We start from the raw sequence: 12223 nt of genomic DNA on the forward strand, positions 1-12223 counted from the left end.
TCAGGTCAGTGGATTTGAGAATATTTGACATTCAGAACACTGGAAAACATTGCTGTAATGAGTGCAAGGTAAATACACTGTTCTTTACATATTGGGTGGCCTAGAGTGAAGGAACACAAACATAATATTACGTACAAGGAATTTTTTTGAACTGCATAGGACTCCGAAGCTGAATGCACTTCTGCAAACAGAGATCATGCTATCATAAAGGGGTAAAATAGAGGGATATGTGGGAGGAAGGGGTTAGATAGTCTTAGGCGAGGTTTAAAGGTTGGCACAACATTGTGGGCCGAAGGGCCTGTATTGTGCTGTACTGTTCTATGTTAGTTACAGGACTGAAGACTAAAGGTGCACTGGAATAGTGAAGGCACATGTGATTTCAATTGTTAACAGCCTAAAATTGTACCCTGCGGCCCCAATCTAAAATCCCCATTTGAGGAACCAATATCTTTTCTGAATACTTAACTATATCATTAATCAATATTATATACTCAAAGGGAATACATCGTTTATATATACTGTTCTCATAAAGGAATAAATTACATCTAGTTAACATTCTAGCAAACCTGCATTTATATATGACAAAATACCTTTGAGTCAGACTAAACTTTATACAACTGGAGTTTTATGATATTTAGATTCTTTTCCCATTAAGAGCAAGTCCAAAACTGCGAAGACCTTCAGGATTACTTTAATCATGGAGAAATATTTACAGTATACTCCATGTTATGACAGTTTGGGCAACAGAAATTCACCATTATGGAATTCACCAAATCACAACCAAAAAATTTGAGTGAATAAATATTCACTCTTATGGAATTTGTGTGTAAAAAAAAATCCACATTAACACAAAATGTATACAGAAAACCAAAATGGTTTACCAAGGACAACAATCGCAGGCTGCCGGTTCACAGCAGACTGACAAGGCAATCTCTTCTATTGATGCTTGTACAATGATACTTCATCAAATAATGAATAATTCATTTCTAGTTGATTAAAACAACAACCCTTTCTCTTCTGCCTACAACACAAAAAGAATTCCCTTGACTGTGGACCGTGCACCCGTGGGGGCATCACTGAATGCATCTCTACTTATAACATGGGATTCAATGGGAGAAGAGGGTTTGTGTTACAGAAAATTGCGATATGGATGGTTTTCTAGGAACACAATTCCTCCATAACATGGGAATACACTGTAGTTTTGGGCTCAAACTCTAAATATTAAAGAAAATGATAGCTTTGCATTATTAATAAAACGTTAACAAGAGAGCCAATAAACATGTTGAGAATTATGAGGAGTGTGCTTTATTTGCCCTATCAAAACTACTACTATTTGGTCAATTTATAATTAGAGGGAATGAATTTAAGACTATCACCAAAAATATAAAGAAATGTACACTCATGTGTCAGAATCCAAATCCCCAATGTAGGTAAGGATGCAATACTCCTAAAAGGAGTGGATACCACTTTAAGAAAATCCACTGATCTGCTGTAAAACAATATAGAATCTATCATAAATGCACACACAAGGAAGTTTGTACACCTTATCCAAGTTCACTACAGGAGTAAAAACAGGTAACAACTCAAAGCAAGAATAACTAATGTTTCCATCCTTTCCAAATAGCATTAGAATCTGAGATTAAGTCCCAAATGCAAAAGGACACTTGGAAGTGGAATACTTAGTAGAGCGAATGGGACTAATTTTGAATTGCCATACAAAATCTGTAAATAAAAACAAATAAGCTCATTCACACAAAGATAAACACTGATTATCAAAAAGGCATGCCAATCACATGAAAAAAATCAATTTTTTGTATGATATAAATCAATAAAAATTTCTATATACTGGTCCAACAATACTGCCCTTCATCACACTGCAACTTCATAAATTGCTTCAATGCAAACAACTCAAATAATATTTTTCAGCATGAATACAAAGCGATAGGCAGGCATCTCTTTGGCAATGAAGAAAGGCAGCTTGAGGTGAAGAACAATTATTCATAGCTTATGGCCAAAATATTTTCTGTAAGAAGAATTTGGCATCAAGTCAGGAACTTAATTTTAGAATAGAAAGTGGAAAGGTTTCAAAATTGGAAGGTGCAGCATTTATTTTGAGAAACAAAAAAAATGTTGAACAGAAATACTGAAAATTCCTGTTCCTACCAATTTGCTTCCTGGTTCAGTATTGACAAAAAAGATAATTGGCTAACCCTTGAAGTGGTGATGGCAAAAACCATTCCAATATAACACTGTTTACACAAACACACTAATGCATTTCATGTACATACTTAAACAGTGCCACTCAGTAACCAATGAGTCAGGAAAGTTAACAGAATATTATTGTTTTCTGCAAGGGGAACTGAATACAAAAGTAGGGAAATTATCTTCAGTTATATAGGGCATTGGTGAGACCTCATCTAGCACAAACTATATTGATCTTATTTAAGGAAGGATGTCAATGCATTGGAAGCAGTTTAGAGGCTTACTAAACTAATACCTGGAATAAGTGGCTTACCTTGGGAGAAAAGTTTAGACAAATTAGGCTTATATTCACGGCAGTTTAGAAGAGTGAAGGGATAATTGAAACATTCAAGTTTGATAAAGTGGATGTGGAAAGGACACTCCATCATGCAGTAAAATCTAGAACTGGGTTCACTGTTCAAAAACAAGTCTTGCCTATTTAAGACAGGTGAAGCAATTTTTCCTCTCAGAGGGTCATGAGTTTTTGGAATTCTGCTTCCACCACTCGAGGAAAAAAAAGTGTTTGAATATTTTAAAAGCAGAAATAGATAGATTCTTGATAAGGGGGTGGGTACACTGGAATGTGGAGTTGACATTAGCTGTGATCATATTAAGAGGCGGGGTAATGGCTTACCCCTCATATTTCGACTATGACCCCTTGTCCTGGATTGACTGGTCATCAGGAACATCCTTCCTTCATCTAATCTGTCCAGTCCCGTTAGGACTTTGTCCATGAGATCCCATCATTGTTCTAAACTCAAGAGAATACAAGCCTAATTGACCTAATCCCTCTTCATACATCATTCTGGCCATCCCAAGAATCAGCATGCTGAACTTTCACTGAACTCCTACATTGTAAGAACATCATTTATCAGATAAGACCATCAAAACTGCATACAATACTTAAGGTGCAATCTCACCAAGGCAATATACAAATGTAGCACAACATCCCTGATCCTACAAGTCCTCTCAATGTGAAGACCAATATATAACTTGCTTTTTTAAAATCACCTGCTGCACTGCATGTTTACCTTCACAAGGACCCCGTTGCATCTCCACCTTATAGTCATTCAGATAATAATCTGAAGACCTAGTATTGCCAAAGTGGAAAATGTCACATTTATCCACATTAAACTGCATCTGCTTTGTATCTGCACACTTCCTCTTCCTGTCCAAATCAAGCTGGAACTTCTCTGCATCAAGGCTCACCCATCTTTGTGTCATTGGTTACAGGACTCTCATTCAAAATCACTGAAATATTCAATAAGAAAAAAAGTTTTTATTATATATGAATATTCATCTTATTGCCCCATCCTAGAAACCTAATACTTTGAGCCACATATTTTGAATATATTCAGCAGATATCAATGACTCCAATTAACAATAGCATAAGTGGAGTGAGGACAATCAAATACAATTGTACTTTACAGCTAGATAATGTGACAAAGAATTTGGATTTTCAGAAGTCATTTGAGAAGGTGCGACATGAAAGGCTGCTGTGCTAGGCAAGAAGTTGGTGGTATTGGGGGAAGCATATTGCGGGATAGAAATAGATTGAGTGAGAGAATAAAACCTTGGCAAATGGAGTTTAATAAGGGAAAGTGTGAGGTCATGAACTTCAGTAAGAGTCTAAAGGCAGTCTATTATCTAAATAGAGAAAGGCTGCAGCTAAGCCAAGTACAGTGGCATCTGAGTATCCTTGCACACAAACAGCAAAGTTAGAAGGGAAGTCCAGCAGGTAGTTAGAAAGATAAAAGGGCACATTGGCCTTTATTGCAAGAGGGACAGAGTTTAAAAATAAGGAAGCATTTTTACATTTGTAAATTGTAAGTTATTGGTAAGGCCACACATGGAGTACTGTGTACAGTTTTGGTCTCCTTGTGCAAGAAAGGATATATTGGCATTACAGGTGGTCCAAAAGAGACTTACTAGGCTAATTCCTGGGAATAAGAGGGCCATCCAATCACCAGTGGTTAAAGAAATTAGATCTCTGGACTGTAGAAGAATGAGGGGTGATGTTATTGAAACATGGAAGATCCTGAGAGAGCATGACAGAGTAAATGGTGATGTGTTACCACTAGCGTGGGTAGATGTCATGATGTTTCCACGAGTGATGGACATAGTTACAAGATTATGGGTGGTCATTTAAAACTGAGGTGCATTGAAACTTCTTCTCACAGAAGGTGGTGAATCTCTAGAATTCTCTACGTCAGGGGTAGTGGATTCTAGATCATTGGACTATTTAGAGGATGTAGGTAAATTTTTGAAAGATCAGGGAATTGAGGGCTATGGGGAATTGGCATAGAAGAGATGAAGCTTGGGATATATCACCCATGATCATATTAAAAGGCAGGGCAGGTTTGATGGTTCAAGTAGCCAAATTCTGATCATATTTCCATAGGATTCTTATACTAACTGCTCATAGCCAAAGGCACTGCCAGTAAGTGTGAACCAATTGAAATAGAGCATCTGGAAGACACCAAAATGTGAGAAATGTGAATGTCACAGAGGTCAGGGGTTATAACAATATTTGCAAAGCCCTGGAGGGATTTGAAAGAAAGCATGAGAATTTAAAATCAAAATGTAGGTCAGCAAGCACAAGGTGGTGAAGGAAAAAGGAAGAGAATTATCTGCTTCAAAAAAATGTAGAGAAAATTTGGTTCTCTTACTGCTCACTAATTTTACCTAGTAAGTATAACAAAGCCACAATTACCCCATGTTCTTCATTCAGGGAGAGAAAATTAGAAGCTGATTACAATTCTCACTCACCCTGCACACAATGAAGTTGGATGATGACTGGATCAACTACAATATAACACACATTTCATTGAATAGCCTGATCAATAAAGCTCACATTTGACCCAATATTTGCTGTGCCTTAGACTCAACCTCAGCAGGTCGCTGAAGATTTCCTATGTAAAGAAAAACAAAGCAAACAGCCCCATGTACTTCTCTGCTATTTTAACTTGCCACTTCCTGTTGACGCAAGGATTGACTTTGGGGCCTATGTTTTGACAGCACTTTCTAAGTATCAAATGTTTAAAGCTTAATTTCACCCCATCTCCATAGTGTACAAAAATTCAGCAGAAACCTGTAAATTGGTAACATTAAACAAGGTCATACGTCACCGTTTATATTGTCTATGAGATTGTGTAAAGCCAAGACAGGATGAATAAGGACCCAATTCTCTTAGCAGACTGGTCAATAACCAGGGGATCTAGATTTAACAGTAAATGGTCGTTGACAATTGTTTTTAAATCCAAAGAGTTTTGGATGTTCAGGAAGTCATTCCTTGAAAGGGTGGTAGAGACACATTTAGTAACGACCTGGTTGAAATATAATAATGTTGTGGTCATGTTACTGGACCGACAATATTTGGTCATATGGACTATTTTAATCAGGATACACAAATTCAAATCCCACCATGGCAGCTGAGGAATACAAAATTAAATAATTTAAGAAATCTTTATTAAAAAGCTAATATAGGCAAATATTACCTTGAAAAAACCTGACTGTTGTACAAACCCACCTGGTTCATTAATGTCCTTCAAATCCTTATCCAATCTTGTCTACATTAAACTCCAGAACCACCAATGCAGTTGACTCCTATCTTCCCTATGAAATAACCCAGCATGGCTCCATCTAGAAAGCAATTAGGGGTGGGCATTACATGCCAGCCTTGCCAATGACACCAACATCTCATAAACAAGTAAATAAAACATGAAGCTCCATAACCTGAAAGGTTATGGATCAAAATCATGGATGTGAGAATAGCCTAAATTGCACTTTTCTGCCAGAGAAGGACATGTTTGGCCAAACAGCCATCTTCTGTGTTGGCAATTTTTTGATTCTATCATCAGACATAATCAGCATTCGGCACCTGGAGATCTGTTTCTACTTACCATAATTACAGACTTGGATAACTTTTTTTGATTTTGAAATCCAAGAACAGAATATAAAAATATTTGCAAATATAAAAAGGTACTAACATTGGAGCTCAAGTTTAAAAGTAAAACTATGAGTACATTATCTGGGATGAATACACGCAGAAGCAAGACCTTAGCAATTATAGAACATTAGATACAAAGTTCTATTCAAACATCAAATGTCTAGTTTAGTTCAACAAGATATTTAAGTGAAATGTAGAAATTAAGAACAGAAGAGTTTGGAAAACCTCCATATGTTATTTTACTTTATACACAATGAACCATTTCTGTACCAAGATAGGCCATGAAGTGGTTGCTTTCACCTCATCCACTGTTTAGACTTGGTACTGATGTAAAATACAAATCATGTCAGGATGTCATGGAGTCACATAGAAAGGGAACAGGCTCTGCAGCCCAACTCGTCCATGGCGACAAAGTTGTCTATCTGAGCTAGTCCTTTTCGCCTGCATAAGGCCCCCATTGCTCCAAATCTTTTCTATCCACATACATGTCTAAATGTCTTTTAAACATTATAATTGTACTTGCCTCTAAAGCTTTCTCTGGCAGCTCATTCCACATACCCACTACCCTCTGTGTGAAGACATTTCCCCTCAGGTCCCTTTTAAATCTTTCCCCTCTCACCTTAAAATTATGTCCTCTGTCACTTCAATTCCTGTCCTCTAATTTTAGACTCCCCTATCCTGGGAAGAAGATTTGACAATCCACTTTATACACCCCTCATGATTTTATGTACTTTTATAAGGCCACCCCTCAGCCTCCTACACTCCAAGGAAAACAGTTCCAGCCTATTCTGCCTCTCTTTATAACTCAAGCCCTCCAGTCCTGGTAACATACTCATGAATCTTTTCTGCACCCTTTCGAGCTAAATGACATCTTTCCAATAGCTAGGTGACCAATGCCCCAAGTGTGAAGAATCAGAATACCATACCAGTCAAAGCACAACAAAACATGTCTGAGATTTGCCATAAATAATTAAAAATTGTACCTGGAATAGCACTCAAGTGTAATACGTAGACAATTAAATGTACACAACAAAAAGAATAGCATTTCAGTCAAATCAGTTCCAGGGAAACTCAAAGATGATACCTTTTTCTCATTACATTTTCTAGAAATGTATTTTTCTAATATTTTCACTTTATTGTGGTAAAGTCTGGCTGATGCAAGATCTAAAGCTTTACTTTATAACATATCCAAAAAAACTAACAAAATCTCCTTGTATTAGTGATAAGAACTACTTGCAATGGTATTGACAAATACACAATACAATACCAGTCATATTACCTTGTCCATTCAAGCTCTAAAAATACACAAGATATATCAAGTAATTCTGAAGTTATCTTACAATTAAAAGGAATCTGCAAGAGGTAAATAACTTGTCGTATACACAAAGACAAATCTGACACATCACTTATTAACTACTGAGAGGGAAATCAAACTCACCAGTAAACTATTAGAAAAACAGCCCAGACACACTTGGTTCCATACAGTTCAGCTTTCACACAGAACAAATACAAGTCTTACAAACCACAATATTATGGGTGGATCCTTGGAGACAACTAGGATTACTTTGGGTTATGACCAGTCTTTCGTGAAAATGTTGTCCTGCACCTACTACAAATGTAAGTGTGAAACAAGATTCTCAAAGTTCTCAATCCAGGATTTATTTCCTTCATTTTCACATCAAAATTTAACTCCAATAACTAAATATTTAAAAGTCACAAATTACTCTGCATAGCATATTTTTTATTGCAAATCTCCATTATACCTAATGAAAGTCACCACAGTATTCCAATACAAAGACCTGAATTACTCATTTAGTCAGACAGTCAACATAACTGCTTGTACATTCTTTATCAATAATAAATTTTGATTAAGTTAGCAATAATAGAGGGCACAGTTTAAATACTAATGACTGCATAATAGCATTATCTATCAAAATCTTTAAAGGGAGCACAAGAAGCATGTTATACATAATATCTGAACATAATGAGCCAAAGATTTAGTTTATTGTACTTGATAAGACCGCATCAGGCAAGAAAAACATACAAAATTCTAGTTGAGATCCTTTAAAATAGCTGTATGTCAAAGCAAAACTTGGTTAATTCATAATTTAATGTGTTTTGTTCACCAACGCTTTAAAGTTATTGCGTGGTATTTTGTTAATATGCCTATTTCCTAAATTTCTAACTGATTAATCCAGAAAACCACGAGATTTTCCGTCTCAGTTTGAAAATTAACAAAATATATGACAAGAAAAATAAAGTAAGCAATTGTTTAGATATAAATTTTGAATGGTGTCAAACGTGTAGTCACAAGCGCTAACTATGTTTTGACAGTCAACCTGAACCGCCCCGCTGAAAGCAGCAGAACTCAAAAATGAATTAATCTGTCACATCTGTCACTTACCTATAAACAAGACAGAAAGACAAAAATACTTTAAGAACTCCATCTATAAGGGAGCTCCTGTCCTTTAGGCTTTCCAGACAGGAGGGTGGAAGAGAGAGAATGGAATTGGTGGGACAAGTAACAACCGCCTTTCTGCAATTACTGGAGCCAAAACACAAACAGCAACAGGGCCCGGCCGCAACACAAACTCCCCTCCTCCCCTATCTGTAATACAAAAATACAGTAGGAAAAAAAACTACATTCATACGTACCCAACGGTTTCATAAATTTATTATTCGCAGTAATTAAAACGGGAAGGGGATTGTTGAAAATGAAATTAAAATGAGGACAGCGGACTGAACTATTAACAATATAGATGCATCTCTGTGGCGAGATCGGCGGGAAAGAACAGCAACAACCCCAAGTTTCCAAGATGGCGCCTTTGCCTGTGTGAGTCTAACCTCGGAACGGACGGATGCGGCTTGTTTTGACAATCCCAGCACACTCTGCGCCGAGACAAACCGAAACTGTCAATCAGCCACCAGCTTCACGATCGTCCCGCCTCTTTCAAACAAGGAGATCCAACGGCTCTTCAACATCGGCGCCCCCCCCCCCCCCCGAGGAACAGGCCAATCAGCGGGGAGAACCTTCTCCCTGACGTCCTCAATCAAAGAGCGAGCTCTCTGTCAGAAGCGAAACGGTCCAACCACGGGATGCGTTGAGGATCCCGCCCCTTAACCACGGTCCATTTGCTGGTTGGAAATGGCGGCGGAGGCTCTCGTGGAAGGTGCTGGTGTTAATGGGGAAATTTGATGGCAGTTCATTTTGGGGAAATCAAATGGGAGAACGGACGAAGTTTTAGGAAGAGAAGAGTGGGAAATCCAAAAAGCGAGAATGTGAAAACAAGAGAGCATCCTGGGTTAACACATCGCGGTCGGATAGGAGTCCTGATATGAAAGGCACGATGGCTCCTTGAGCAGTGTTTGAAAAACTCAGTTTTCTGCAAGAGGCTATTTTACGTTTGGGAAAATTCAGTCAATGCCGTTTATATTAAAGCAGTTTTATTAAAGATCCTTGATCAATACATCACGGAAGGTGGTTATTGGACCCATTCTATTGCATTTTAGTAGAATTGCGATATCTAAGTAATCCCATTTCCATTAATCCCAAAACGTTTCCCCTTAAAGTTCTCCTTTTAAAATAATAATACCCAATCCGCTTTCACTAACCCGACAAGCAACAAATTTAGCTTGCCATTTGCAGCGTTTAACGAAAGTTTCCACGTGTTCATACAGAACAAAAGCAGACTCTTCAGCCCACTACGTCCATGACAATCATTAAAGTAATTTTCCATACAACTCCTATTCACCAGCCTACTATGCCTGAGCTTAACCAGGTGTATTTTAAATGGTGTGAGAGTACCTGCTTCTGCCACCTTCTCAGGGAGCATGTTCCAGGTTGTCCTGATGCAGGGTCTTGGCCTGAAGTATCGACTGTCACTGCCTCGTGTTGTTCTTGACGTCCTGAGTTCCTCCAGCAGTTTGTTCTTTGCTATCTATGTTTCAGATTGCAGCTGTCCTTTAGGTGGGATGAGGGGGTAGGAACCCTTCCTCATATCCCCTCTAAATCTCCTGCTCCTCTCCTGAAAGCTATGCTCTCTGGTCTTGGATGCTGCTACCATGATGGAAAAAACGACCTATCCTATCTTTGCCTCTCATAATTGAATCACTCTGCTGTTCCAAGGAAAATAAACCCAGCCTATCCAGCCTCATAACTGAAACATTCCACCTCGGGCAATATTCTGGTAAATCTCCTCTGCACCCTCTCCAGGTAATCACATCCTTCCTATAGTGTGGTGACCAGAACTACACACAGTATTCCAGCTGTGGCCTAACCAGAGTTATAAAGTTGCACCAAGACCTTCCAGCTCTTATACTCTATGCTTCAGCAAATGAAATCAAGCATCTTGTGTACCTTCCCCACCCCATCTACCTATGCTGCCATCTTCAGGCATATTTGGCCTTGTACACCAAGGTACCTTTGTTGCTCAATACTCGTTGGGCCTTGCTATGCAAAGTACAGGTTGCAACACTAGTCCAGCACCCGAGGGATCTGACTGGTTCTGGACCACAGAAATTGCCCCCCAATCCTCTTCCTCTGAGCAGGAGAACTTTTCTGGGATTGGTAAGGATTCCAAGAACTTTAGGTAACCCAAAGTTTCTGTGAGTTAGAAATGCGGTTGGCTGAGATTGCAGAAGTTGCACCGGTAGATTAATTAGCTACAGGCTAATACAGATCTTGGTTAGATCTTACTTAGAATTAGTTAATCAGCACAAATCTGTACCAGAGATTCAAAACATGCTGGACCACAGGAGTTGCTGGAACGGAGCTTCAACCTATATATGTCCTATCCTTAATATACCCCCAAAATGCATCATCTCACACTTATCAGGATTAAATTCCATCTGCCATTGTCCTGCCCAATTTACCAGCTGATCAATATCATTCTATAGCCAAAGACTACCCTTCTCACCATCAATAACACCACCAACTTTTGTGTTGTATGTAAACATACTAATTGTACCTCCTACATTCACATCTAAAACATTTGTATAACAAATAGCAAGGGTCCCTGTACCATTCAGAGGTACACTGCTGGTCACAAGCTTCCAAGCAACCCTCCACTTTTTAACCAAACTTCTGTCTCCTATACCAAGCCAATTTTGGATCCAATTTGCCAACTTGCTTTGGATCTCCTGGACTCTAACCTTTTTGGATCAGCCTTCCCTGTGGGACCTTGTCAAAGGGCTTACTAAAGCCAATGTAAACCACATCAACTGTACTGCCCTCATCAAAGTATTTAGTTACCTCTTCAGAAAAACTCAGTCAGATGGGGTCTTCCACCAATAAATCCATGCTCTCTATCTCTTATCAATCTCTCCCTCATGTTCACTCTGTATCTGACAATTGCTTTGTATCTGTAATTCTCTGGTTAAAGGTACTTCAACCACTGAAAACTGATGCATCCTTGTTATTCTAAACATTTAGGGATTTTCAACACTTCATCAAGTCTCCCTCTGGTCTTAGGGCAATTACCCATTTAGCTTTGTCTTGCCACAAGTGTTATTTATTTCACCTTCATAAAATTTGGTGTTCAGGACTGAATACAATATTTCACTGTGACCTCATGCATTTTCATGAAAAATGAATTTAATTTTCTTCCTTTTATACTCTTAAAGCCAGATCCCATATCTGGCTGTTAATCAGTGTGGACAATTACACAGCTTACAGGAGGAGCAGTCTTCAAGAACACACCAGTGTCAATGACTATAGGATCCACAATGTGAGTAGCAAAGACAAGGCTGTAACATTTGAGGCCATGTTCAGTCAGAAGCTCTTGATCTCCAATATCACAAAAGCCAATCTTCAGCCAATTCAATTCACTGGATGTGGTATCAAGGAATGACCAAGAGTACTGAATACAACCAAAAGCCATGGGATCAGGTGACAACCCAGCTGTAGTACTGTTTCAAAAGTGGTCAAAATCTAGCCACGGTGTTCCAGTACAGTTAAATGTAGGTGGAAAATACACAGGTCCATAAAAAAACAGGACAAATCCAATCCAGCTAAATACCATCTAATTAGTCTCA

General features: G+C 38.4%; 1 protein-coding gene across 9 annotated transcripts in view; it reads right to left on the minus strand.

The window, feature by feature from the left end:
* Window positions 1-12223, minus strand: part of ppp6r3 (protein phosphatase 6, regulatory subunit 3) — a 103179-nt gene that overhangs the window by 83858 nt on the left and 7098 nt on the right. For 6 of the 9 annotated variants that reach the window (XM_052029642.1, XM_052029640.1, XM_052029641.1 and 3 more), the window contains exons 1-2: window positions 8846-9040; window positions 5771-5883 (exon numbers count right to left, since the gene is read on the minus strand). The exons of 1 other annotated variant lie outside the window; for it this stretch is intronic. In XM_052029642.1, the coding sequence (XP_051885602.1) occupies window positions 5771-5779 (9 nt within the window). In that variant the 5' untranslated portion in view covers window positions 5780-5883; window positions 8846-9040. Of the gene's footprint in view, window positions 1-5770; window positions 5884-8845; window positions 9041-9995; window positions 10145-12223 lie in introns of those variants that run through there. 2 more of the 9 variants (XM_052029636.1, XM_052029635.1) reach the window with 2 other exon arrangements.

This window comes from Pristis pectinata, chromosome 14, assembly GCF_009764475.1.
Source record: "Pristis pectinata isolate sPriPec2 chromosome 14, sPriPec2.1.pri, whole genome shotgun sequence".
Taxonomy (NCBI): domain Eukaryota; kingdom Metazoa; phylum Chordata; class Chondrichthyes; order Rhinopristiformes; family Pristidae; genus Pristis; species Pristis pectinata.